The 27,095-nt window shown below is 50.0% G+C and overlaps 12 protein-coding genes across 13 annotated transcripts; 5 read left to right on the forward strand and 7 right to left on the reverse strand.

Annotated features, from left to right (window-relative positions):
- Positions 1-142: 142 nt before the first annotated feature.
- On the forward strand, positions 143-1,749 carry PV06_01139 (uncharacterized protein). Its single transcript, XM_016401729.1, has one exon. The coding sequence runs from the start codon at positions 686-688 to the stop codon at positions 1,073-1,075; it is 390 nt and encodes a 129-aa protein (XP_016268782.1). The 5' UTR covers positions 143-685; the 3' UTR covers positions 1,076-1,749.
- Positions 1,750-2,750: 1,001 nt separating this feature from the next.
- On the forward strand, positions 2,751-3,833 carry PV06_01140 (uncharacterized protein). Its single transcript, XM_016401730.1, has one exon. The coding sequence runs from the start codon at positions 2,836-2,838 to the stop codon at positions 3,628-3,630; it is 795 nt and encodes a 264-aa protein (XP_016268783.1). The 5' UTR covers positions 2,751-2,835; the 3' UTR covers positions 3,631-3,833.
- PV06_01141 (uncharacterized protein) lies at positions 3,810-5,837 on the forward strand. Its single transcript, XM_016401731.1, has 2 exons — positions 3,810-4,791; positions 4,840-5,837. Exons 1-2 carry the CDS (start codon positions 4,343-4,345, stop codon positions 5,669-5,671), a joined length of 1,281 nt encoding a protein of 426 aa, XP_016268784.1. The 5' UTR covers positions 3,810-4,342; the 3' UTR covers positions 5,672-5,837.
- Positions 5,838-7,544: 1,707 nt separating this feature from the next.
- On the reverse strand, positions 7,545-8,746 carry PV06_01142 (uncharacterized protein). The gene has a single exon (XM_016401732.1). The coding sequence runs from the start codon at positions 8,218-8,220 to the stop codon at positions 7,858-7,860; it is 363 nt and encodes a 120-aa protein (XP_016268785.1). The 5' UTR covers positions 8,221-8,746; the 3' UTR covers positions 7,545-7,857.
- A 619-nt stretch (positions 8,747-9,365) lies between these two features.
- PV06_01143 (uncharacterized protein) lies at positions 9,366-10,641 on the reverse strand. Its single transcript, XM_016401733.1, has 3 exons — positions 10,425-10,641; positions 10,346-10,361; positions 9,366-10,234 (listed from the first exon to the last, which is right to left on the reverse strand). Exons 1-3 carry the CDS (start codon positions 10,589-10,591, stop codon positions 9,449-9,451), a joined length of 969 nt encoding a protein of 322 aa, XP_016268786.1. The 5' UTR covers positions 10,592-10,641; the 3' UTR covers positions 9,366-9,448.
- A 207-nt stretch (positions 10,642-10,848) lies between these two features.
- PV06_01144 (uncharacterized protein) lies at positions 10,849-11,781 on the reverse strand. Its single transcript, XM_016401734.1, has 3 exons — positions 11,659-11,781; positions 11,473-11,588; positions 10,849-11,363 (listed from the first exon to the last, which is right to left on the reverse strand). The coding sequence occupies exons 2-3, from the start codon at positions 11,566-11,568 to the stop codon at positions 11,247-11,249; spliced, it is 213 nt and encodes a 70-aa protein (XP_016268787.1). The 5' UTR covers positions 11,569-11,588; positions 11,659-11,781; the 3' UTR covers positions 10,849-11,246.
- Positions 11,782-12,002: 221 nt separating this feature from the next.
- On the reverse strand, positions 12,003-12,909 carry PV06_01145 (uncharacterized protein). The gene is made up of 2 exons (XM_016401735.1): positions 12,593-12,909; positions 12,003-12,536 (listed from the first exon to the last, which is right to left on the reverse strand). Exon 2 carries the CDS (start codon positions 12,503-12,505, stop codon positions 12,293-12,295), a length of 213 nt encoding a protein of 70 aa, XP_016268788.1. The 5' UTR covers positions 12,506-12,536; positions 12,593-12,909; the 3' UTR covers positions 12,003-12,292.
- A 305-nt stretch (positions 12,910-13,214) lies between these two features.
- PV06_01146 lies at positions 13,215-19,652 on the forward strand. Of its 2 annotated transcripts, XM_016401737.1 has the most exons (4): positions 13,215-13,839; positions 13,901-16,043; positions 16,119-17,182; positions 17,233-19,652. In XM_016401737.1, the coding sequence occupies exons 3-4, from the start codon at positions 16,805-16,807 to the stop codon at positions 19,561-19,563; spliced, it is 2,709 nt and encodes a 902-aa protein (XP_016268790.1). In that variant the 5' UTR covers positions 13,215-13,839; positions 13,901-16,043; positions 16,119-16,804; the 3' UTR covers positions 19,564-19,652. The 2 variants fall into 2 exon arrangements, with proteins under 2 accessions (XP_016268790.1, XP_016268789.1); XM_016401736.1 differs by having other exon boundaries at positions 13,901-17,182.
- On the reverse strand, positions 13,346-15,994 carry PV06_01147 (uncharacterized protein). Its single transcript, XM_016401738.1, has one exon. It carries the CDS (start codon positions 15,964-15,966, stop codon positions 13,450-13,452), a length of 2,517 nt encoding a protein of 838 aa, XP_016268791.1. The 5' UTR covers positions 15,967-15,994; the 3' UTR covers positions 13,346-13,449.
- A 349-nt stretch (positions 19,653-20,001) lies between the features above and the next one.
- PV06_01148 (uncharacterized protein) lies at positions 20,002-21,607 on the reverse strand. The gene is made up of 3 exons (XM_016401739.1): positions 21,329-21,607; positions 21,187-21,273; positions 20,002-21,133 (listed from the first exon to the last, which is right to left on the reverse strand). Exons 1-3 carry the CDS (start codon positions 21,403-21,405, stop codon positions 20,308-20,310), a joined length of 990 nt encoding a protein of 329 aa, XP_016268792.1. The 5' UTR covers positions 21,406-21,607; the 3' UTR covers positions 20,002-20,307.
- A 197-nt stretch (positions 21,608-21,804) lies between these two features.
- Positions 21,805-24,930, forward strand: PV06_01149 (uncharacterized protein). Its single transcript, XM_016401740.1, has 2 exons — positions 21,805-23,701; positions 23,751-24,930. Exons 1-2 carry the CDS (start codon positions 22,789-22,791, stop codon positions 24,611-24,613), a joined length of 1,776 nt encoding a protein of 591 aa, XP_016268793.1. The 5' UTR covers positions 21,805-22,788; the 3' UTR covers positions 24,614-24,930.
- On the reverse strand, positions 24,602-26,951 carry PV06_01150 (uncharacterized protein). Its single transcript, XM_016401741.1, has 2 exons — positions 25,982-26,951; positions 24,602-25,879 (listed from the first exon to the last, which is right to left on the reverse strand). The coding sequence occupies exons 1-2, from the start codon at positions 26,673-26,675 to the stop codon at positions 24,939-24,941; spliced, it is 1,635 nt and encodes a 544-aa protein (XP_016268794.1). The 5' UTR covers positions 26,676-26,951; the 3' UTR covers positions 24,602-24,938.
- Positions 26,952-27,095: the final 144 nt, after the last annotated feature.

Raw genomic sequence — 27,095 nt, forward strand, 5'->3', positions numbered from 1 at the left:
TGAGTAGTCGGCAACAAATCCATGCGTAATCCATGTACCGTCCTTAACGCCAACCGCTATTCCCAGACTGGCTTAACGACTAGCAGTTTCTTGTTTTCAACAGCGACATCTTATTTCTCGTGTTCTTTTGCTTTTATTGTTTTTTGGTATGCGTCCGCTGACGATTGCAAGGAGAATGTCGAATTGATCAATTTCCTTGAGGAACTACTTGACTGTGTCTCATAGCAGTCTCGACAAATCACCTCTTTGCGTTGGACCGCAGTCTCCCGGAACCTAAACGTAACATTCCACGCACACGCGGTAAGCTTCTTCCCGGACGAGACGACAGCAGTTCACCAGTCCAGCCGGATAGACTGAGACGTGGCCACTGCGCTGTACAGCTTACGGACGAGAACAACGACGTCGAGATGTTCTCCTTCCATGGAAGGCTATCGGCTGCCCACGAACGGTGCACATTGTACACAATCTCAGGGTATCACACTCAAATGTGGCATGCAATACTTCAAGAGCTCTTACCAAACAAAATGTGACTGCAACGGGAATTATCATGTGACCACAGCCATCGGCAGGATCCGCCTCAGGATCATCGGCCCTCGACAGTGAGGCTCGATTCTACAATATGTCCAGATCATTTGTCGATGATGGTTTCCTGGAAATGATCCCTGTTTGATCAGATGCCGCTATTATGGTTATAGCACGTCTCAGTTGCCTTCAAACAACAACACCTCTAGTTCCAACCCGTGGCGGGCAACCAACCCAACGCGCCTCCTTGGGCATGCCGCACGCGTACCATTCACTGATGCCTCGTGAAAGCCCCGCTTTAGGGGCTCTTATTGGCTCTTTGCAAATATTCAAGGGTTATATTTGTGAAAAGTACAATTCCTCTCAACAATTCCTCAATCTACCTGTGGCTTGGTTGGTTCACCATTTCAAGACCAGCCTGGTATTCGCCGGAGAAGAGGCACTTTATCTTGGGTATTCACCTACCCTGACGCCAGTGGTGCCTCGAATCACTGGTCAGTTCCTAGCATACATGGCCTCTACGTGTGAGTGTCCTAGTTGGGAGATAACGTGACGACATCGCGGAAAAAATCCCCCGCCTGGGATTTCCCTCGGCCTGGCCGGTAATCACCCAGCGTGTGGTTGCCCTCCTTGCTAGAGTTTTGCTGCTTGGGAAAAGTGATCCTTTTTTTTGCTCTCGTTGCGGTTCGAACACCTCAGTTGTCTACAGCACAAACACGGTCTCGGTCACGCGTTGGCGAGTCCGCGAGGTCTTCTGGCTTGACATGCTCCAGTCTCATCCTCCATCAGTTCATTTTGTTGGCCGTGATGCGCTGAATACTTGACAGGGGCTTGGGTACTCCGAGTATAGGTCGGCCTAGCAATGTCAGCCACACTCATTACAGGTAGAATACTATGAATCACCTGGCATCTCATGTAGCCATTATCAGGTCAGAATGGACGACCTGGAGGGACCGGTAGATACGTAGAAAGGGACGGGGATGCTTTGGTGTGCTTGTGCGCGCACACATCATGGACAGACCTCTCTGCCTTTGGCTGCCTGAGCTACGACCTCTGTGGTTTATGTAGTTCTCATCTTACCACACTATATAACAGATCCCCTGTCTCTCTGTTCCTCCCTCTTTAGTTCTCACATTTCTCACAAAGAGCCTTGCTGCCAAACATGCAACGCTCTCCGAACTCATTGTCACAGAAAATGTGCTTGCGTCCGTAGGGGGGCAGCTCACCCTTCAACAAGCAACTTTGAGCCGGATTCAGGGTTTCGACGTTGGCGGCTCCTACTTTGGTCCAGCCAGGAGCACAATCTCCGTTACAGAACGGCGCAGTGCCTTGCCACTCTCGATGGCAGACCGCTAGTTAGAAAAAGTCAGGTCGCACTCTATACCTAGGTCTAATGGAAGTGTTCTCTATAGACGTACGGACAGCAGCAGAGACCATTGCAGTGGAGAGAACCATCATGGAGATGATGGTAACTGAGTTAAGCTGCATCTGAATACTGTACATGAAGTATGTGAGCAGGGTAAAATATAGACTTGATTCTTTGCTGACTTACAATGTTGGTTGATGAGTCGTGTGATGTTCTAAATAGGTTCGTCCTGCTGTATCTATACAGATAGACTTATACCGTTTACTGCTGTAGTCGCGTCTATTTTTTCAGCGCAGGTTTAACCTACCTATATACTTATATACTTACTGCAAGGCTCGTGTTCGCCCGATTGAAAGGAAGAGTTTAGGCAAATCACTAGTTGATGAGCTTTGGCCAGGTCCCTCGCCAATGCCCAAATCTTTTGCTCAAAGGCTTCCTCGTTGTTAAGCAAATGGAGCATAGGCCCTTCCGCTTTTAGATCTAGGCCTCAGGGTAGGCTCGACAATGGAAATCAGCCCCAACCAGCTGAGCACTAGGACAAAAGCCTCTGGAGAGCGTATTGCGAAGACTTGCTAGTAGACCTGAGGTTATCAACAATTACTTCTTTAGGTATGGTAAGCCCAAATCTGGGGTGTTCCAGACCATGAAGGCCCCTTCAAAACGACTTGCACCTTGTAGCTGTTCATGAGGTTGAGGACGGTGAGTCGCGACCAGGTCGTCGTCTGATAGCGGCACCGTCTCCGTGGATGTTGCCGAGAGCTTTGCTTGTGCTGCCAAGCCAATTCTCAACCTCAACTTCCTATTCGTTTGATCTGGACAACTAGTAACAACGGCTATCCCTGATGTATCATCAACGCGAATTCTGGTTCTGTAATCATAGATAGAATATTTCCGACTGATAGATTTTTCTATGAGTTGAGTCTGGCAAGTCAGGCTCGGTAAACAAGATGGAGCGCAATCCCGAACTGCAACGTGTTCTAGCAGCGCTTAACAGTTACTCTTCGACACCATCAAATACTCCTCCACCTAGCGACACCACTCTCGAGCAGCAACCGCCTCAGGTCCATCCGCCATCGACTAGCACTTTTATTCCAGGCCTGGGATTCCTGCCTTCAAATCTAAGCCAAGACAAGCCTATCACCCCACCTCCTGTTCAGCGACAACAGACTGCATTTCCGCAACAGAGATTGACGAGGGAACAGCCCGCGGAGCTCCCCAGCAAGTCTGCAACTCCTACAGTACCAGACCCATCTACCATAACAACGTGGCCCGCAGCACTGAAGCACGTAACCCGTCATCTCGTACCAAACGAACAGGCAGCCAATCGCATCAGACATCTGATATCGGAACAGCACAAGCATGAGCGGCAATGGTGGGCTGGACGTGAAGCAATCGTGGCGAGGCAGCAAGGTAGAGCCGGGACCTCACAGCAGGTTGCTGCTTTGTTGAAATCTCTGGGCGGAAAAGAGGTCCCTATGGCTTCATCGGATCCGAGAGCTGACCAGGCTGAGCTGGAAGCCTACGACAAGAAAGTGTACGCAGGACTACTGGCGATGGCGGCGGATTTTGACCGACAGTTGAGATCCATCGGGGTACCATTCTACGCCATAAAACACGACCTGGTAGTTCTGGAAGAAGGACCAGAAAAAGCTGGAGCCACAAAAGGGAGAATCGACAGGGGAGAACTACGAGAGTTACAGCAGAAAATGTTGCAGACTTTGGAGGACCTCTTTGCTGACTGATCGGCGATGAAGCGAAAGCTCATGTTGAGTTTATGAATGATGAAATCTCAACACAAGCGTGCACATGAGGATTGGATGACTATCACGACCTATGCCTCGAGCTCGAGGTAAATGCCAGCCTAAGGTCCAACGCCATGGTTTTGTCGCGTCGTGTCATGAGAACCCGACTTTAGAGTCCATGATCCTTCCGCTATTATTGCATGGAAGAACTGGAAAGAGTCAGTATATCATGTTATTCTTTGGGTAACAGCCGACAATAAACAGCTGTCAGCTCTGGCATGGCCTACTTTGGCCGGTATCGAGCCATCTGAGATTGGCTGCTTGCATATCGTTACGACATAATTAATATTATGACGTGTTATGAAAGCAATCACTAACTCGCTGAATGTTCTTGGGTTGCTGGCGAGATCTCTTTGCAATTCGTGCTGATGGGAAACAATTGCGACTACTGCACTGCACTCGAATGGCAGTGACAACCAACGCTATTCAGAAGACACGATATTTCATAGGTGCAGGCAGTGACACGCCCTCTGCCTTCACTTTCAACAACAACAACACCACCACCACCAACGCCAGAAGTTTCCTTCTCGTTGATACCTAAACCTCACCGTGCCGTCAACAACCTCAAAAATTACAAGTTTGCAAATCCTGTGTCTAGAACCCCCATCACCCTCTTTTGGTCGTCTCCCGTCTTCACCAGATCCTGCCCACAATGGACGTCTTGCAAGAAGCCAGTCAAGCTGATCTAGTCTACCTTTCCAAACATGCCGAAGTATTAGCAGCAGGTCTCAACAAACAACAGTCTGAATGCGGCCACCAGAGCACTTCCGTCGAAATCTCTCAAGTCGCCGCAGAGCTAAGACTTCTCTCGGAGGAGTTGAACAATCTCTGGAAGGCAATCGATGTCAAACAAGAGCAGTACACGAATGTGTTCAGGGAAGACCTCTGGGAAATGCACAATAATCTCGAGGGCATATTCGAAGATGTCGAGGATTGTTGTAGAGAGATGCAGAAAGCCGATCAAATCGAGGCCACTGCTCTCGGCTGGCTTCATCGTCGGCCATATGTCAAGAAACTACGAAAACATCTTGAGGCCAATAAAACTACTCTAATAGTCATGAGGACGGTGCTGCACCATGGCACAGAGTATGGATTGCAAAGGTAAACTTGGTTCCTCTACTCTGATCACATCGACTGACCTGCTCCAAGCTCTCCAGAACGCCTTGCTGAATCATCTCCTCATATCCTTCAAGAAGACTTGGCAATATTGCAGTCGGTATTCGCAAGTAAACAAGCCATCGAGGAGCTGGAAAGTGCTACGAAAATGTCGAAACAAAACACGCCGTTGCTTTCCTCCTTAAAGACTCCTACCTTTCAACCTGGAGCCCACGGTCGAAACCTTTCCTCTGCCACTGGTGTTGATACTCCTGCGGTCGAAGACTTTCTGCCTCCTGGAACAACCGGAAATAAGGATGCAGACCCCCTGACAAAGAGGTTTTCAAAACGTGGTGTCCGTCTTGCTGTGCATAGTTCAATTATGGACCTCAATGCTCACGAGATCCCCGACTCGCTCAAGAAGAGGTGGATTCACAAAGCTAGATTCCGACAAAAAGGCAGGTTGTTCGCCGCAGGTAGCCTATCGAGTGCTCAACTCAGCAAGATATCGGAGGTTACCTCAGTTACGAGTGGTGAACATCGTAGGGGTCCATCGCATTCCACCGATGGTGCAAGAGATGAGAACGACAACGACAAACGTTCGGAATTGTCAAGCACCGATGAACTCCCGACTGCCCATGTGTCCAAGGCAAAAAAACGAGGCTTGACCTTGTTGGCTACTCCGGTTGGCCAAACCTTGGGCAAACTCATTACGAAATTGAGCTCCACGAGTCTTCGAGAAAATCGTGACGCCAATTCCGCCCCGAAAAAGACCAAGGACTCCGACAAGTCAGGTTGGACTTACAAATTGACTAAACCATTCGAGAAGTCCGAGTTGACTACCCCCGACTACAATCAAGATATCGAAAACATGGTCCTACGTTGAAGGCGGTGGTGGGAATGAACTGAATGGTCAGAAGAAGCATTTTATGTGGCACACGATTGGAGTGATAATGATGCCGGTTAAGCGATTGGAGCACGATGCCTTTTTGCTCCTTGGCCTGACTCAATGCTGGCATTGTGTCTGTGGTGTCTGATCATTGAGAGTTGAGCTAGATTTCATTAGTTGCATACTTAAGACGTCAGTCAGTTAATCATGAAATTGATAGTAATAGAAGATATTCTGCAGGCATGAATTGAACGAGGACAACATCTTTGCGGTGAGTTTATTATTACATCAATGACTGAGTCCAGCAACATTTTTGGTGCCGTTATAGACTCATGGTATGTTGAAAGATACGAGGCTGAGATTTCGCCAAGAATATAGGGGCCAAGGTGATCCAGTTGCTACCGTAGATAACAGAACCCGTACAATTACCCAGCTTTTCACGGTTTTTTGTTTTGTTCTTGTCATTGGTCTTGTGGACGTGTATGAATTTGGACAATCGTGTCTCGTTGGAAAGGATCTCGTATTCAGGCTCTGATATGTGCTCATGTTGTCCACTCGACGTGATGTGGTTGTGTACACGGTTCACATACCCAAAGGGGGGGGCCTCTGTTCACAACACCATCCCAGCCTTGCCTTGTTCTCATCACCATCAACTCTTGCCAACGCTCATCCTACGTATCACTTTAAGAGTCTCAGTAAGTCCATGAGTTTACTTTTTTTTGTCTCGCCACCTTCTTTTCTTGTGTTACCGCAGGTGAAAATTTTCGATTCTGCCGGACGTGGAGTTGGACCGGAAAAGTGAATCATGTCACCCCGTGGTGATGTTGCTAACTCGCCGAGAGGTTTTATGTTGTCGTCGTCGTTGAGTCGTCGTGGAGACGTTGAATAGGATGGGTTTTGTTCTGCTTCTGGCGTGGTCAAGTGAAGAGACGTGATGTTTATGTTGTATTATTTAAACACAACCCGATCATCGCTAGGACAGAACACCACAGATCCAAGCCTTGAGACCATGATTCCGAGAGTGATAGATCAACCTGAGTTTGTCGGATTCAAACGATATCAAAACACCCACCAAACGACAATCTTTGATACCAAAACACCTACCAAACGACATTCGAACCTTTGTGGCTTCTTGACGACAGAAAGCAGCCGCTCAGGAACTGAACCTTTGACGAACCTTTTTTTTTCTTTTCCTCCAGAGAGATAATCTACCACGGCCGACCGGAATAAACAAGTGTATTGTTTCATTCACTCGAGAAAAGAGATCCAACATGTCTCGGGATCAAGAAGAATGGGACGATATTTCATACCGCGAGAAGATCGAGGCCAAAGTGGCCACTCAACCGGCCACCCCGCTGTCGGGGGAGTACGTCAACGTCACTCGGTTTCATGATCGAGAAATCCGAACTTTCGATTTGGCCCCGGCGATACCCACGAGGGAAGACATCGAGTGGGAAAGACTGCAGAGACAAGATGCCGAGAAGAAGAGAATGGAAGAAGAGGCGATCCGAAATGGAAAAAGGAAAAAGGACGAAAGAAGACGAGAAAGCTTGAAGTTGTGGGAGGATAGAATATCAAGAGCGAAAAAGAGCCAGTGGTCAACGTCGTCTTGGGCAAATACCAAAAACCCAACAGACTTTTGGGATTCGGAATATGACGATGAACCTCTGCCTTTTGTCGTGGACAGAGAAGACACCGAGAACAAGAACAGGGCAAAGTATTCTTGAGGCTCGAGAGAGGAGTTTTGGCCACGATGACCCTGTTTTGTGTGTCAGTCAAAATCTATTGGAGGTGGAAGGGATTGGATGGACGGGAGACCAATCTACAAAATGTTTTGAGTAACAAATAAATAAATAACAAATACGAAGAGTGTGTTGTTGAAATTATTGGTGATATGAATATTAGGAATGGTGGAATACATGATACTCGTCTTTATTTTCATTCTCATCTTCCTGGTTATCATCTTCATCATCTTCATCTTCATCTTCATCCTTGTATTTTACCATTTGTGTTCGTAAACGGAAACTCCATCGCCATGCAAGATACCAAAGAAAAGAGAAATCACCTCGATGGGATAGTTCGAACCCCGTACCGAACGCTATGCATATTACCCAAAAGACAAAGTACCAACAAAGGAAAAGGGAATCGAAGTCGATTGCATGGTGCGCCAGGGATTCAAAGGTCTACCACATCCCATATTGATGACCTGGGAATGGACCACAGATACCACCTGCGATGGTCTGTGGGGGGCCGACGTCACCGTAACCACCGGCGGCCGGGGCGACGAAGACGGCACCGTCGACGCCGAAAAAGACGCAAGGTCCACCTGCGGAAGTTTGGATGTGTGAGATGGAGAGTGCGTTGTTGGTGGGAGTAAAGACCGAATTGGCAGGAATCTCCAACGTGTATTGAGCGTCGGCGGCGCCGATGAAAGTCACCGAGACCCCGGACTGACGGGTGTCGATGGGACTGGCTGAAGCGAAGGAGGAGAGACTGCCCAGGAGAGGAAGGAGGGCGACGAAGTAGCTGGACTTGAAGGAAAGCATGGTTGTGATGTTTAGGCGAGAGGTTGTGTTGTTGAAGAGTGGTGGTTTAGTTGTAAGTGTTTTGGATGTATCGATTGATTTGTGATGATGAAACTTGTTGGGATAGGGAGAATGTCTTTTTCCACCTCGGTGGGTCGAAGAGGTTTTATATATCCTTTTCTTCAGGTCCCATGTTTGCCTTACCTGGATCTGAGCCGCAGTAAGGGTTCGTGAATGTTGGTGTTGCCCCCCCCAAAAGTCATCAGATGTTGTTTGCTAAACGAGGCTGAGTACCACCTACCATACTTCCACAATGCGCACCGAGGGCACAGTGGAAGTGGAAGTGGAAGTGGAGAGATGAGACAGAACGAGAAGTGTACAGGACACAGCCATACACACAACGAGGCAGAGTAAAAGGAAAGCCTGAGTGGGCAGTTTTGGGTAAGAAAAGACACTCATCGGTACTGGTCGATTCTGGACATAGAATACTCATCTAGTTAGATCATACGAGGCTCTCAAGGTCGAGTTATCGTGGCGTCGAATAAACTCTACGCGTAAGAATAGAGTAAATGGTCACGCCTGAGCATGAGAACTATCATTGTCACGGAGTAAGAAAAGGTGGTGAATTGGGCCAAAGGGATCACGAGAAGGGAATGTTTTGGTGTGCGGGCGGATTGTGGCAACATTTTAGAAGAGTGCGATAGTGGTCAGCCTACTGTAAGCTTAGAGGAACGAGTTGCCCCTACAATAAGGTAAGTGCCTCGTATGCGCTAAGCAGTTTGGTGAGTTACCTTTGCAATATGGTGTACAGGGAGGCTTGGACGTCTGTGGAATGTCTGCAAGTGGCTGGCCTGATGCTATTTTTGTAAACCTCAAAAACACTGGCTGTTGGTCAAATATATTGCTCAGCCTGACTGGCCCCCCATCGCCCTCATCAAACGATACCTTGGTGGCCCAACTTTTTAAACACGCGAGAAGCTCGCATACGATCCGAGGGCTATTACTTGCATAACATAAGATCAACGGCGGGAATACGGTCGTGTGCTGCATGCAATTCTGAGACCTCAAGATAAGCGACGGGAAAAGCGATGCAAGCGATGAACGAAAGACGCCGTTCCGGGTCAGCTTGCAAACTACAAGTCACTTTAATCAATGAAACAACCAAGGCCATCGCACCCAACCAATATGCAGTGTAACACATTTTAAAATTTTCCATTCGATCGTATGATCTGAAACGTACATACCATCGTTAATCTCGTTTGCCAAAACTGCTGGTGTAACCTCCGTAACCCCCGTATCCTGAAGTTCTGGGCACACCATTGCCCACATTTCCTCCAAGAATGCCATTTCCATACATGCCACTTCTCCCACTCTTTCGTCTTTCGTGGACCAGCATAGCCATGGCACCGACACCGGCGCTCGCAGCCAAAGCAAAGAAAGTCAACAGGGAAAACCCGACTCGATGGTCCTTGACTCCAAGTACCGGTCGGCCAACCATTCCCGGTAAGACCGCGCCGTCAATCCACCCGACGTTAAAGGTAAGAACCACAGGCTCGTATCGAACGATCTTGGACCCTTCCACGGGCGCCGACGCGGAGATGTTGGGTACCGAGTATGCGGTCGAAGCTATCAGATGTGACTCGAGTCCGTCGTCTTTGGCCGTCTCCGGCTCTTGAGACATGTGGAAGAGAACATTTATATTCGTGTGCAGGTGTAGATGGGACAGCTGTAAAACACCTTGGAGGGCAATCGTGAACGGAGTCCACAGGTCCTTCTCCACGCCCGTCCCTCCGACCTCGGGCAACGATGAAGTTATGGCCAGCTCTTCTTGCGACAAGGGGTACGACGGGACTCGGCAGGTCAGAGGGACATCGCTGTGGACAAAGAACTCGATCAGGTGATAGAGCTCGTCGGGGAGGGACTCGATGGTACAGGTCTGAGTTTGCGGGGTGTTATAGGGAAAGGACAACGGTAGTCCTGTCTCGTTACAGGTCGGAAATGGTATATATTGTAAATTCCCGTGGCTGTCGGTGATCTACCCCAAAGTAAAGGCATCAGTACGTATTCGGCCCACGCAGAAACTATTGTATAGATTCGGCGCGTCCTTCAGTCAGAGGAGTGAGATGCTAGGAGATGCATTACATACATGTTCGCCAGTGTCACTACATATATACCTGGTCAGTTCCAGTTTCACCATAGGTACCAGACTTTTTTTCTCAACTCACATTGTTCTGTTCAAGCAACTGACAGGCATCGACTCTCCCTTGGAGTAGCCTCTCCTTTTCGGAGTCGCATTCGAAAGGACCTTTTCATCGACGGCATTGACGGACGCGCAAAGAGCGGCATAAAATACCAATAACACGTTCCATGGTAAAAACAAACAGCGCAGCATGGCTGCTCGTCTCCGGGGTGCAATGAAACTGTCTCACCTGCGCCTTGAAGATTGACATGCGATCTCGTGGATTTCCAGTCTGAATCGCGACAACTTGGCCTTATTTTGGCAAGGCGCTAAATCGCGGGACGAGCCGCCTCCGCATGCAGAGAATTACGTCATCTCGATGAGTTCAGATATTGGTACGGAGTAATGAGCCAGAAGATCGTAGGTACACAAAAATGCCGGGTTGAATGTGTCCAAAGTCGAGGTTGGGATGAAAACACAAAGGTTATTCTATCTATTCCTTAATCTCACTGCAGAAATATTGTCGATGGCTGGCTCAAAATAGATTCGTAGAATGACGATTGCTTGTATCTGGAGATGAACGAGATGAACGTGGCGCGCCCAACGAACTGCAAGAGTTAACGACGAGGTTGAGGTTTCAGTATGAACACAAAATGATGTCGGAGACTCGTAGCCATTTCAGGACTCAATGTCTGTCTGACCAACTTCGCAGGAAGAGCAGCAGCCACGTGTATCAATCTGGAGAAGGGCCTCAACTCTTTTGTTTGGATAATTCTATGTGCTCTTCAAGCCATGCCCATCAAGACTACCTCCTGAACCGATAATGATCTTGTACAAGGTCGTGTGAAACATTCAAACAACTCCATTCCTAGCTAGTCTTAGAGGTTGTTGCTTCGGAATGCTCTTGGAGGATGTGCTTTGGGTTGTCCGCTAGGCCAGAGGTCTGGTCATCCTTTCCCTCATTCTTTGCTTTGGACTCGTCAATCTAGGAAATCGAGTCAGCCGACGCTCTTCTTTGTGATTGCTTGGTCCTCAGGGTTACACATGGTATCCCGGAGACACATGCCTGTCAAAGGCAAGAATGGTTCTCTTACCTTTCCACTGCCTGGCTGCGATGGGTGCTCTTGTTGCTGAGCACCGGTCTGGCGTTCAGGGTCTGGGGATTGACGACCTGCGTTTGGTGCAGACATTCTGTATTGGAGGTAAGAGACTGCGCAAGTGGTCAGATTAGATAGCTTATGTGAATGGTTGAGAACCATGGCAAGCAACGTCCAACGTACATTGGGTTTGATGGGGTAGTCCACAAAGACGAGACGATCAGTTTCGAAGTAGAGTAATCCACTGATGTTTGATTTGTAGTAGAGAAGAAAAATGATTGATAACAGGAGAACGAGAGCTAGAACAATGATATAAGAGTGCAGAAGAAGTGAGAGCAAAGTCCCCCACCAAATAACCCACCTTTGACCAGCGATGACGTTTGGTTCCTTACACACAACACGCAGCTTCAGCGAACCATATCAGCTTCGGTACAGTCCATTCTCGGTAACGATCAGAATTGGGTGATTTCAATGTCAAAATAGGCTGTTTGCACCGGAGATATGGTTCATCTACGAATGAATGCAGGGTGATATATTAGATGTTGAAGAACAAATAGATGGGTGTGTACATACCCGGGAGTAAGTAGAGCACTCGTTACTCCTCCAATATAAGAACATAGCTAGACCACCACAAGTAATCTCTCTGAAATCTAGCATCACCAGATCTTACATTCACACAAGTCTCGCAGAACACGCAAAATGATCGCTATGACCCACCATCTAGGTACAGCCGCTTCCCTCTATTCACCAGCCAAATTCTGGTCACCACTATTCCGCCCGGGCAGCTCCTCTCGCCCCCATCATCACCTTATGATCCTTACTGTCTCCCTATCAAGCTTGGGCTGGCAATTCCAAACTTTGCCAGGCCACGAGCCTTGCACTTGGGGCAGCTTCTGCTCTTGTCTTCCCGAATCTTGAGCTGGACATAGTTGGGACATTGACGTCCAGCTTGATATTTGCAGCCTTGCTTGTCCAATTGATACGACTCATAGTGGCCGCATTTGAGGCTGATCAACCGCTCGAAGCACATCTTGAAATGAGTGTCGTGTGTTTGAAGAGCTCTAAAATCTCAGCGTGAGCATTTGGCCGCTGTCATGCGCCGGTGGTGTAAACATACATTTTGAACCAAGTAGATATTTTCCAATAACCAGGATCGTTGCAGATCTATTGCGACTCTATTCACTCCTTGCCTGGTGTCCTACCACCAGGCCAGTTATCCTGGCTCGTCGCAGGCCTCACAGAAGCGGTCTGTCGGGATAGTTGAGGGCTTGTTCATACTCTGGCAAAGATTATTCGCTCAGATCGATGGAAATGTGAATAGCAGTCGTCCGGAACGACTGCGACAGGCTGTGATTGATATTTGAAAGATTGTCGGTGAGGACAAGAGTCAGTGGTTGTGGCAGGGTTAGAGGAGGGCGCAGGCAAAAGTTTTCATCCTCGGGAGTTTTGGTCACAGTTGTCTCAGTGCCAGCCAGTGCCCGGTCCCGACCCCGTGTTCAGGCTTACCAGGCTTTGTGCTTGGGCTCTCTAGGCGTCAATCAAGCGAACGTCCCCTCCATTTCCTACCTTTCCTAGGTAGGCAGTGACAACCGCCCGGCAGACGCGGCAGAGGCCAAGCAAAGACAAAGATACAGTGCTGACGAATTCTCCTCGGCGCATCGAACATACTCTTGCAAAGCGATCCCATCGTCGCCCTGACGATGCTCTATCTCATGATTCTATTATTCATTGTCAAGCACAGTGCTTCCACCAAGCCACACTTTCAACCATCATTCCAAGCCATGTTTACCTGATCTGAGTCACCAGCCTGCTTGGCTCGGAAGGCAGCCTAAAGCCAACCTTCGAGCCCTCGAGGCCTGGTGACGGTGAGACAGAATGGCCTTAGTTCCTTTCTACCGACTACGTGCCTTCTACTACAAGTTTTATGACTCTAGCGGAAATATTAACATGATCAGGCTCTATCCTCCTAGGACATCAACCAATACTTTGTGCTTGGTCATTGCACCCATTATAGCCTTGTTGTTGCCACATCTTGACGCTCTTTACCTGCAAAGCACTACCATGTTCATTCTGCCATGTCGGATACCATGAATCCTTTGCGGACCAGAACTCACCCATTGCCAGTGGACTTGTATCGACCCAAGGCTTGCCAGCAACACCATCCTTAAACCATCCATTCGTTCCACCAACAGCAACATTGAGGATCAGGAAAAAATCTTCATCAAATGGTGCTGCCTTATCGGTCGCCTGCGACCAAGGGTTGACAATGGCTGTCCCGTTGGGTAGCGAGAGAGGAAAATCCCCCCTCTTCCAAAATGGAGTATTGAATCTATTGTAGAGAACCTGCAATAGGCGACTGTCGAGGTACGTGTAGAGATACTTCTCACTCCATTCCAAGCCGAATGTGTGGTAACGCTCGGAAAAGGTCGAGTGCAATGCGTGCTGTTTGCCAAATGTCCGCCACCATGCGTCGTTGGCAGCATTAGGACCCCAATGGAGAGTCGAGCCTATGATGTTATTTCCTCCCTCGGGATACGTGTGATTGTTACCACGAGATTCTGCAACATCAATCTCTCCGCTCTGAGGCCAGACGCCATATACTGAGTCCGTCGGCAACATCCAAATAGCCGGCCACAGCCAGTCTCCCTGTGGCATCTTGGCTACCACCTCGATACGACCGTACTTGATGTTGGCCCCCTTTTTGGTGGTGATACGACCAGACTTCACAGGATTTATGATCGTCCCATTCGTGGTGTTGGTCACAGCCACACAATTCGACCAAAGATCTGAGGTACACGTTCCCAATCGAGTAAGATTGAGTACACTGTTGTGAGTGAGGAGATCAACATCCTGCAGCGTTGGTTGAATATGGAGGATGCCATCCTTGATAAAGACGTTTTCGTCGGTTCCAGTTGTTTCCTCGAATTGACCGTTGCCGAATCCTCCGACTTCGACATCTTTTGTCCAGATATTAGTATCCAGTATGCCCGCAGAAAAATCATCTTCATATACCATGCAATATTTGTGCTTGGGTACGCTCTGGACTCCGAGGAAGATATATACACCAGCGATGATCAGTCCAACAATAACTCCGAGCAAAGGAAATATGTTCAGCCATCTCTGTCGAGGATCCTTCTTCCCTTGGAGCCATGATCGATCAATCTCATTGTCCTTGACGCGACGTGAGCGAAAATAGACTCCTGGCTTTGGAACCGCTTTTTCAAACACTGCGACCGAGGGACGATGTTGGCCAGGCTTGCCCTGGGATTTCTCTGACATGGACTGGTGCCTACTGTGTAGACTCCGCGGCGGATTCTGAGAAGGTATTCCTCTAGTAACGCCGTCGCTCCATAACCTGTTAAACGTCCACGGAACCTTGCTTACACCGGCCGACTGTGGTGAATCCGCAGGCCACTCGTCACTAACGTGAGACACAGATGCTGACCTGGAAAGATTCAAGTTGTCTGCGAATGGCCGAGAAGGTTGAGATGTTCGTCTCTCGGAATCGAATTTTGGCTTTATATACTCCGAGAGGGAATGGCGCTTCTCTTGCCGGCCTTGCTTGCTTATTGAGGTTCTGCGCGTCTTCTCGCGAAGCACGGATGATTTCCCTGGAGGCCCTGAAACAGAGCCATTCCTGCTCGCAATACTGCTGTCATTGGAAGTTGAAAGTTCAAGCCCGTTGACTCCCGCCGAGCTTCGTCTCCTGCCGAAATCGAAAGCGGAATTGCCATTAGATGGGAACCATTCAGACCCGGAGGCAGTGGCGTTGTTCAGACTGGCTAAATCCAACTCTGGGTGCGGCTTGGAATATCCATGTCGACGCGGTCTTTCACCTGCAATGTCTGGCTTGAAATAATTCTCTGCAAGGGATTTTGATCTTTCCCACGCAGAAGCCCTTCTTGATCCAGTGTCCTTGATATCTTTTCCAGCTCCCGATCTAGTGGACGACTTTCGACTTCCTGCAGGTGTGGAAAGACTTGTCGCTCCTGGCGCACCAGGACCATCCCTCCAGCTAAAGTAACCATTCCTGTCGACACCACTTTCAGGCCGTGGACTTCCAGGGCGCTGTGATCCTTGTGTCTGTATACGAGTTATCGTTCTGCTCAGAGGTGGTGACAATGGTGTTCCAGGTGAGGGCAAGTCTGAGGAGTCGTGGGAACGCTTTTTCGACAATAGCTCAGCAACATTGACAGTATTATAGTGAGTCAGAGGAAGTAGTGTGGCCTTGGTATCAGTTTCCTCTGTGTTTCGTGACGTTCCTGTACTTGGATTTAGTTCCACTGCTGGTGGGCTTTCGGATTCCTCCAGCACAGTCTCTGTTATCAAGATTCCATTCGGGTTGCTTGCTGGAGGCGGATTAGTCCTAGAGCTTGTCCTGCTAAGTTGCAACGCAGCGAGAGCAGGTTCTTCGGAAGACTTGTTCCCGTCTGATTCTTCCAGTAATGGCTCGACGATAGTCTCCTTGTTTCGACCTCTTGAAAAGGGCATCTTGGGCAGGATCGAGGGACGCCTCAAACCAGATGCCTACCTCGGAACAGCAGAGGTAACCTGCTGTTTTTCATCCGGTACAGTAGAGTCGTCGTCTTGCCTTTATTGTCGCATCACGTTTTCCTTCTGCTTCATACTTACACTTTCAATAGTATTTTAAAGTAGGACCAAGGCGCCCAGGTCTGTGCGAGTTTGACGATATAATGGTTCAGATCGATTGTCAACATATTGACCAGTCCTAGCTGAATCCAATCGCCTGTCAGGACCCACCATCAGATCCTAGTGCAGAGATTCGTTGTCAATGCACCGGCACAATCTTCAAATCTTCGATATCCGACTCGGACCTCCTGGAGGTCAAAGCACATGGTAGGGCCAAAATCAAGCAGCTCAACTCCATGCGACGTCCTCAAATATTGACGATTTAACTTCGTCGTTCTATTCCACGTTTCTTCAGGAATTTCAAATATGGATCAGACCAAAGCAACGGATTTCGCCATACTCGCGTTATTCGGGAATCGGCATCCATCCGATCCTTTAGAGCGCGGCCAAGACTACCTCTTTCAATGGAAAGTCAAGTTATTCAGAGTTCAATGATGATGCGCTCAGTCTGGACGTTCTGTCCACAAAATTCGAACAACATGTGGCTTGAGTTCGATTGACCAAGTAGGTATGACGACGAGGAGGCCGAGGTGATGTGGATTGGTAAGTGCAGTCCTACTTTGATATTGTTCTGTGGTTCTAGAAAGCGTCCGTTCTCAAAAGACTCGAGTCTCTTGGTTCTCTCTCCCAACTTGAGCGCACTTGTTTTGTGCAGGCCTTTCTTCTGGTTGTTGTAGCAATGTCCCCGGCGACTCTACATCCTGGGCCGCGACGCCCAAAACCCATTCAAGTGCCAACCTTGGACACTATCCATCAGCTAGATGACAATGACGATGAAGATGTGGCACCAGATGTCATCCCTGATGCCGCACAACGAGTTGCTTCGACTACATCTTCAAAGGTCAATGGTGGCGAACTTCCCCCCAACTATGTCAAGTTCGAGGTAATGCTCTTGTACCTTCGGCAACAACAACTCGAAAAGCGTTGGGCAATAGAGAACAACACGACCGAGGGTGTGATCTTAAGAAGAGGTAAAGACGATTACATCTGCAGACCCTTGGAACTACCCAAGCATGTGAATGGGTTTTATGACGAAGCAACGAAGCTCAATGTCAAAGTGGGTATCCGGGCGATCCTCTGGGAACATAATATTTACATGTATGACAGGTTGCAATGACAGTCAGAACTACAGTCATCCAGACGTTTCTCAGTTCGTACAAACACCAGTATGTACCTTTTAACAATGGCCAACGTCTTCGGATTATCGACAGTATCAGTGAACTCTCTTTCAGCAAGCGACACTACTATGCAGCATTTGTCCGAGGCCAAGGTCTACTTGTTGTCTGGGATGAGGATCCCACTCTCTTGTTCGATAGAGCGGAGCACATCCAGAGATATATTGTCAATATGTTATGGACCGCAGAAGATCTTGCTGGTGAAGGCGACGATGAAGACGACATTGAGGACGAGAAAACAATGATTGGCCTGGCACCCAAGCAAGCTGAGACGGCTTCTGGAAACTACGTTATCGACCCTGAGTCGAAGGCCGGTGAGGTATGGGAGAAACCTAGGAAAATAGTGCTTTATCAGTCGATACTGGTAGGCCTAGTCGCAATTCTAACAATATTCTGTCTGGCAATCGGATGGAGAAGGATTGCCATCGAGATTACTATCGATCACAGCTATGTCCGACTCGCCATTCTCATAGCCGCACCGTTGGAAGCGTGGCTGGGATGGTTCTTCTTCATGACATTGGTCAATGGCGTTTCTCAGATTATTGGTCCCGTCGCCCAACTCACCAAAAATTCAAAGTTTTACTCATCAAGACCTCCGGTCCGTCTAACCAAGAAAGACCTTCCTCATGTTACAATTCAATGTCCGGTCTACAAGGAGGGTCTTGAGGCAGTCATTCATCCTACTATGGTGTCAATCAATAAGGCAATCTCGACCTACGAACTCCAAGGCGGCAGTGCCAACATTCTAATCAACGACGATGGCTTGCAACTCATCTCCGAGGAACATGCTCGTAGGCGACTGCAATATTACGAAGATAACAATATTGGATGGATCGCCCGTCCGCCGCATCAGCCCAAGGGAGATGAAAATGGTGAGAACGTGTACGTGCGCGCCGGCAAGTTCAAGAAAGCCTCAAACATGAATTACTGTCTCGACGTGAGCGTCCGAATCGAGGACAAGATGGCCCAGACTATACGCACACCGACTTGGACCCAGGAGGACGAAAATCTACTCTATCAGCATTGTTTCGACGAGGTCATTAAAGAGGATCAAGGTCGAACTTGGGGCAACGGCGACATACGAGTAGGCGATTATATCCTACTTATTGACTCCGACACTCGCGTTCCGGAGGATTGTCTCCTCGACGCCGTTTCGGAGATGGAAGCCTCACCAGAAGTCGCCATCATTCAGTATTCCTCAGGCGTACTCAATGTTACGACCAGTTTCTTCGAACGGGCCATCACCTTCTTCACTAACTTGGTTTACACTGCCATTCGTTTCGCTGTTGCCAATGGCGACGTCGCGGCTTTTGTAGGGCACAATGCGATCCTCAGGTGGTCGGCTGTCCAGGATGTCCGATACTCTGACGCAGTCACTGGATCCGAGAAATATTGGGCCGAAAATACCGTCTCGGAAGATTTCGACATGGCTCTCCGCCTTCAAGGTCGAGGCTACATCCTCCGCTTTGGCACGTACTGTGGCGACAAGTTCAAGGAGGGTGTCTCGTTGACCGTCTACGACGAACTGGCTCGTTGGGAGAAATACGCCTACGGGTGTGCCGAGCTTGTATTTCAGCCGTTTCGGTACTGGTTCGTCCGGGGTCCCTTTACGCCCATGTTTCGACGTTTCATGTGCAGCCCGATGAGCCTGATGGGCAAGATCACCATCATGGCGTACGTCGGCACCTATTTCGCCATCGCGTCCGCATGGCCGCTCACCGTCATGAACTACTTCCTCATCGGCTGGCTGAACGGGTACATCGACCAGGCCTACGTGAACAGTTTCAACATCTACTTTGGCATCGTGGTCGTGTTCCAGGCCTTGGGCACCGTCAGTCTGGCCGTGCTGCGGTACCGCACGGAGAACCGGTCCCTCTTGGGCTCGTTGATCGAGAACCTCGCCAACCTTTTGCTGTTGACCGTCTACCTGGGCGGCCTCAGCCTGCACGTGTCCCAGGCCATCCTGTCGTACTTGTTCAGCATCGACATGACGTGGGGCGCGACGGCCAAGGAGGCCGAAAACACCTCGTTCTTCCGCGAGATCCCCGTGATTCTGAAAAAGTTCAAATTCACGTTTTGCTTCTGCCTCGTTTCCACCACGACCATGATCGTCATGGCCGGCGTCGGCCCCGTGGGGGCCCTGGTCCCGTACGACTGGCGGATCACGACCTTCACGGCCATCTTCCCCTTGGCCATATTGACCGTCAATCACTTCTTGTTGCCGTTGGCACTGAATCCTGGATTGATGCAATTTACCTTTTAAAAGATGGAGAAAATCTATAGAAGAGTACAAAGTATAAAATTCTAGACAAATTCTAGACAAATTCTAGACGCCAGAGTTCTAGATCTCAGAGTATGGAAAACCTGCACGTCTCGCGAGCAATTTACATCCACAATGGCCGTGTTTTGCACCAACATCCGGATGCTTCCTACTTGTAAAGGCCATGATTCTCGTCAAGATACCCGTGTGTACAGAACTTACACAGCAACAGAAAGTTCACGCACGGATCATTTTTATTCAGCTCGTTGGTACATACACAATTCACCATACAAGAATAAAATTATGGTTTTGATGTTTCCGTCTCGGTCGAGGTCCAGCCCCCCCCCTCCAGCTTGGAACCACCACCCCCCTCCCGGATGGGGTAGAAAGTTCCAATCTACCTAATCTACCAAGGTAATAAACTTGTACCTTTCTAACCTACCTACGGCAATCTGGTACTCTGTAGAAGATTGAAAATACCGCAGCCATGACCGGATTGAGAAATAACATGCTCAAGTTTAGGAAAGCGGTCGGGAAATAATTCCATTGATAACTCATACTCGTAGCAAAAACTAAAAAAAAAGTGCATCTCTGATCGATCAATCTCCGCTCGTGTCGATAATTTTCATGCTTCATAAACAAGTCCGACCGCCGCTCATCGATGTTCCAGGCCTTCCAGAGTGGAACTCCACCATCCCATTCCGATCGAAAATCAATCTTTAATAGGAATACCGACCAGATGTCAGCTCAGACGCTGCCCGCCGGCAGTTGCTGCCCGCTTGCTTGAGCAGCCTCCTTTGCTTCAGTGGTAGCGGAATCACTGCCCTTGGCGCAGTTGGAGCATGCACAATGACCAGGTGGGCAAGGGCAGTTTCCTTCAGAGCCTCCACATTTGCAGACAGTCTTGTCGGTGCCTTTGACTGGTTCTGGCTGATTGTCACCCAGACCACTCTTGGCACAGTTGGCGCAATTGCAATGTCCTGGAGCACAGCCGCAAACACCCTCGGCACCACCACACTTGCAAACTGTCTTGTCAGTTCCGGGGACTTCCTCGGGCTCATGGGCCTTGCCAGCCTTGAGATCTGCAAGTCTTCTGGCTTCATTGTGCACATCTCTGACTTGCTTGTCCCCCTGCAGATAGTATTCTCGCACTCTCTGTCCAGTAGGGGTGTTGAGAGCTTTTTCAAAGTAGGAATTGAGACCTCCCCACGCACTCATGGCTTTATCAGTGACGCCGTACTTTGTATCAACTGACTTGGCCTTGTCTGTTGCCTTGAACTTCTGGTCAAAGTTGGACAGAGCACCAGTGAACCTCGAACTGAATCCGTGTTCTTTATCCACCGTAATTGCCCTGTTGATAACATTGTCGGATAGAGCATAGCCATGAGCTAGGTACTCGGCGACGATTCTCGTGCGAGGCTTGTCTTCTTGCGGGATATGGTCGTCTGGGAGGGAGGATGAAACAGCTGCGCCGGCCTTGGAGGCGACGTCATCGAGAGTGCTCGCAGTCGAGACATGGACTTGAGACTTTCCAAGCTGGGTGTTATCGAGCAGGAGAGCGGTCTTCGCGGCACTTTTGAAAATTAGCTTGCTGGGTTTGTATTGGAGTCTAACTTCTCGACTTACGTTTCCTTTTCAAAGGTCACTGTGGCAGATTTTCCAGCATCTGCAGCGTCTGACTCAGGTGTCACTGAAATGTTGGTGATTTTTCCACTGTGTGGAAGTGTTAGTGTTGTTTCATAGGAATGTAGCTGCATATTGAACTTACCAGAAACTGAAGAAGTCCTTGACTTCCTTCTCACTCGTCTCGTGAGAGATGCCCTTGACGTGGACTGTAGTCGACATCTTGAGGAAATTTGGCGATAGTGAGTTGCTGAGAGGAATTTGGAAGATGGTATGAAGAGTCGAAACTGAATTTTAACTGCAAAACGTATGCCTCGAGGGTTTTATAAAATTGTTCCGGTCTTCCTAAGGACAAGTTGTAATAATTCGATGGGACGAATGTGACGAGCTGCGCCTGCGATCGACTGATTTCGATACGTCATACGAAGAAACCCCGCCAAAAAGGGGAACGACTTGGCCTGCGCCACTCCATCTGGTCCAGCCACCCAGAATTATCAGCCACAGCACACGTCGTCAGCCAAGGCGAAATACGAGATACGAGGCTCGAGTCTGCGCAGGCAGTCGCATTCAGCGGTCCAAGAGACGAGTACGAGGTATTTGCGCAGAGCACTCGACGAGACTCTGCCATGTTTGAGACTGAGCATCAAATTCGACAAGGAAGGAAGTTGACGACGAGCTGCGCGTACGAGTACAGAATTGCCTCGGATTCGGACGTCAAGCTTCAATTGCTTCTAGGACCCTGGAACCCGGACTTCTCCTCACCCGAGACTCAGGGCAGCGACAGCAGCAGAAGGTGAATATGAAGACTGCAACACTACTTCTACATCCAGACAGACCCAAAATACATACTCGGTGATGTCCTCACCATCCACGACGTCGGTTCCGACACTCAAGGCACAAGGAAAGTCGATACAATTCAGGACAAGCTCCTCCAAGCCTTTCCCGGCTTATCATGGATCCAGTCCAGGACTATGGGAGTCCGGGAGGCGCACCGTCGGCAGGCTGGGCAAAAGCTTTGCCTGCCGTCCACACGATTGGATGTTTTTTTGTTTTCCCATGGTCAGAGAAAAGAAAACGCAACACGTCGATATTTGCTAGCCCCAGATGGGCCTTCGGAGCTGATGGTCTACCTGCTCATTTACCCACCTTTCATCTGGCCAAACGTGGCTAACATGCCCCTGCAAGGAAAAGATCGATCAAATAATCTTGCTCCGATTGCATTGCACGAGACGACCCATGTCCACAGCTGGAAAACCTCCTCCTTTCCCATTCCTCGGCTACTGCTTACCCACGAGCCTCGTGACCTCCACCGATCTGCTTCTCACCTCTTTTCTTTTGCTGTTGTTCCTCTTTGCTTTTTATCTCCATCTTACTCCCCCATCTTTTACCAAAAGTTCAATACCCCGACCGGAGGAAATTCTGCCTCTGTTTGGTAATGAGCTAGACGCGAATATCTAGGACTAGATCCCGCAACAAGAAGATTAATCCTTTCTACACACTGCTCATGTCGACGCATTTTCTCTGAGCTCTACCTTGCAGCTTCTTGCTTCCAGTCACGCGACCAAAGTCGATTGCAGCATCTCTCCTCAACCCCCCCAAAGCACCATGGCGCGCACCAAGGGCGATACCGATAGCAACACGTTAGCCCTACTCGGCAAGAAAGAAGTGCTGAAGCGACGTTTCGGATTCTGGTCACTTTTCGGTTTCGCCGTGTGCGAGTTGATCACCTGGGAGACGGTACTTGCCTTGTTCAGCCAGGGCTTCAACAATGGTGGACCAGCGGGACTGGTGTATGGCTTCATCATAGCCTGGTCCTCAACCTTGTCTGTATATACCGTGATTTCTGAGCTCGCATCCATGGCGCCCATCGCTGCCGGCCAGTATTATTGGGTGTACATCCTGGCTCCCGAACGGTACAAGGTATTTTGCAGCTACATAATTGGTTGGCTCACATCCCTGGCGTGGGTAGCCACCGTTGCGACCGAGACCATCTTCGCCGGTACTATGCTCCAGGGCCTTATAATCCTTGATCATGAAAATGATTACGACCCAAAGCGATGGCAGGGAACACTACTTGCCTGGTTGGTGATCGTTGTAGCCATCTTCGTCAACGTTGTCATCCCAGGAGCACTACCAAAATTCGAGATCTTCATCATCGTCTTCCACATTGCCGGTTTCATTGCAATTGTGTCGGTCCTGTGGGTTTATTCCCCTCACAACTCGGCGCACTTTGTCTTCACCACGGCTTTGAACGAAGGCGGTTGGCCAACACAAGGACTGTCCTACTGCGTCGGTTTTCTGGGCAACGTGGCCACGTTTGTCGGGGCGGATGCCTCCGTACACATGGCAGAGGAGGTTGCCAACGCGCCCTTGAATATCCCCCGAGCCATTGTGGGCGCAATGCTCATCAACGGCGCCGTAGGCTTCACCATGATGCTGACGTTGCTCTTCTGTCTGGGTGATGTGGACTCGGTGCTTAACACTGCGACGGGTTACCCCTTCATGCAGATCTTCAAAGGTAAACCCACCCCTTGGTGGTCTTTTTGTGGTGCTAACAGAGTGGCCAGACAGCGTCAACAGCACCGCCGGTGCAACGGCGATGGGCGCCATTGTCCTTGCACTGACATGGGCCTGCGCAACCGGTATCATCACAACTGCTAGCCGTATGACTTGGTCCTTTTCCCGTGACAAAGGTACGCCATTCAGCTCCGTCGTCAGCTACGTTTCGAAGACTCGCAGAATCCCGACTGTTGCTGTGCTCGTGGTCACCGGCATAGCCGCGCTCCTTACTCTGATCTACATCGGCTCCGACACCGCCTTCAACGATGTCATCTCGCTCACCATAACGGGTTTCTACAGCTCTTATTTCCTCCCTGCCGCGTTCCTCCTGTACAACCGTGTCAAAGGTCGTATACAGCCACACAATCAGCAAACCCCAGGTCTTCCCGTCGAGTCAGACGACATGAGCGATGACAATGCCGTCAAAGTTCCAATCTCTAACGGGGATAGTATCTCCAGCGTCCCGAGGAAGAACGAAGCTGCTGGAGCCGACGACGACGATATCAAGAAGACTGCATATACTGACGCCGAGTCATCTACGTACCCTCCAGCGGTGAATCAGGATCGCCGCTTTTCCATCGCCGAGGCCCCGTTGGTCTGGGGCCCTTTCCACCTTCCCGGCTGGTTCGGCATCATCAACAATGCCTATGCGTGCTTGTACATGATCTTTGTAATCTTCTGGAGTGTGTGGCCCCCTGCGACGCCCGTGAATTACCAGACGATGAACTACTCGGTTGTGGTGACGGGCGGGGTCATCATTTTCAGCGTTATTTGGTATTACATTCGCGGTCACAAGGAGTACAAAGGACCCATCGTTGATGACGAGGTTGCGGCGATTGTGGTGCGGAGGGGAAGCGTAGGCGGTGTTTGATCTGCCCAGTATCTTTATCTTCGGGAGTACTCGCATCGCAGTGCGACTCGGTTCCTGCCTTTGCATGTCATGTCACGTATTGCGTATCTACGGGATAGGTGACTTGAGAGAGTTCTCGAAGCCAGGTCAAATGCGAGTACATTGCAATGACGCGAAGATGATGGCAGAATGTTTCTTTTGGACAGTCCGAAAATCTGCCGTATTAAGTGATGGATGTTCAAGAGGATGATTCGCACACTTGGATCCCCGCCTGCGACAAACGCTGAAATCCAAAATGCCAATGGCCAAGTAAATATATACTCGGAACGAGAATTTCCCTCGTATTCTACCACATGAATCTCTGTACGTTTCCAGGCTCCTGCGGCCATTCGAAGCCCTTGTACAGGAACACGTAGCACGTGACTAGGTTGATGAGCATATACCAAATCAATTCCAACCAGATAGAATAGGCGGCAGCAATTCTCAACAACCGTTGAAACGGCGAGGATGATGGTCTGGGTACACTCTTTTCGTTTTTCTTGTCGTCGTCTTTTGTGGCGTCCTTGTCGTCCCCGTCTAGCTTGACCGTGCTCAACATGTCGGGACTGGGCATGTACTCTGGCACGGCCATCCTCCACATGAGCCAGGGGATTATGAAGTACCTCGGCTCGACGAGCGGGGCGGTCACGAGGGACAAGGACGTGGCCAGGAGCCAGACCAACGTAAAACTCACGCAGACGGTGTCCTGGCCGTGCAGGATTCGGACGGCGCGAGAGGGCCGGTCGTCTGTGGAGGAGGAGGTGGTGGGTCCGGCCAGGGCGCCCAGCACGAGCGAGGCGCAAGCCAAGTAGACAGGGACGACGGCGTACCTGACCGACCAGTGGGAGCGGAGGATTCGGAAAACGTAAAAGGTATAGTGTCGGTTGTCGGCCAGGGTGAAGGGGTGGACGACGGTGTTGAGGTTGACGACGGCGATGGCGACGACGAAAAAGGCGAGGGCGGTGCTCGGTCGGGGGAGCCGCCGACGGCGGAACTGGGTCAGGTTGCACAGTTGGGGGAGGAGGACGGGCCAGGAAAAAAAGACGATGAACGGCCATACGTAGAGCATCTGGGGCAGGTGGACGGTGGCCACGTGGTTGTCCTTGTCGCCCAGGACGACGCCTCCGTTCCAGATGACAAAGGCCGCGAAGCCGAGAAGGAGGGAGATGTGAGGCCATAGATCCAAAATGAGGTCGGCGATCATGGTGATGGCGGATTGAGCTATCGATATGCTCGTGATGGGGAAGTCTAGGTAGGAACGTGAATGTCAGTCGGACCGACCGATGGAGAGGTGGAGGAGAGGGAGGAAGGCGGGAAAGAGCGCCCAGAGACGGACGGAACGAGCCATACCTTCAAAAAACGCTTCGGACATGGGAGGATCGTGAACCTTGGGGGCTCCGATGTGACGTTTGACGCTCTCTATCACCTGCAGGCCCCCAAGGTACACGGCGACCCAAAAGATGTTGGTTTGCCTGCTGGACAACGAGACCAGACCGGTGACCAAGTGTAGGAATTGATAGAGGACTTTCCGTCGTCGGCCCTCGGCGGAAACGGACGCGGACCAGAAGATGTGGGCGACCAGGACGGTAAAAACGCTGAACAGGTCGGTATAGTACAAGGCCGAAAAGAAGAAGAAGAGGGGGAAAACGACGATGCTGAACTCTCGCTGGAGCACGCTGTGGTGGTCGACGGGTTTTCTGGTCACGGCGGCGAGGACGTAGAGGGCGAAGATGAGTAGGTACTGGAGGAAGACGTTGATGGACCTCCACTCGTTGATTGAAGGTTTGAAGTTGTGGTAGAAAAAATCCCGGGTCGAGTTGACGAGGTAGGAAAACACGTACAGCCCGGGGGGCGTGGTGATTTTGGGATCCCACCGTCCCCATTCCCCCGACCAGTACGCCCGGGCTTGAGGGACGTGGAACACCTCGTCCAGGTACGGGCGTGGGACGAGCTCGTTGACCAGGCGTCGCCATGTCATGTGAAGGCTCGTGATGGATCCCAAGACGACCACCCGTGCGAATTCGGGGCTGACAAAGTACGACATGGCTGTGGAAGGGAGATGCTGGCTAGATCAGATCAGGTAGGGAGGGAGGGAGAGAGAGAGGGAGAGCAGGGAGGGATGACAAGATTGTTGTGTTTTCGTTTCTTTTTTGGGTTGCTAAGCTCCCGAGAAGAACAAATTCAATGCAAAAGATGAAACAAAACCAAAACGAGGCCGTCGTCTACGCCAGACGAGCAACTCGAGACGGTGTTACGGAGTCCGGACTCGTATCAGACAACCAAAGCTTGAACGACTTTTTGTATGGAGTCTGGAGCTTCCGTACAGTTGCTAGCACCCCGTGACAAAGGAGTTTGGGGGAGGAAAGCTTCTTTCTGGCTGGCGCGGCCACACTTGGCGGCTTATGTAATGGGACATGAAACAGTAAAGTGCCTCGAGGCATTTCTAGCTATCACTCTTTTCACG

The sequence above is a fragment of the Exophiala oligosperma genome (assembly GCF_000835515.1).
Source record: "Exophiala oligosperma strain CBS 72588 unplaced genomic scaffold supercont1.1, whole genome shotgun sequence".
NCBI classification, from domain to species: Eukaryota; Fungi; Ascomycota; class Eurotiomycetes; order Chaetothyriales; family Herpotrichiellaceae; genus Exophiala; species Exophiala oligosperma.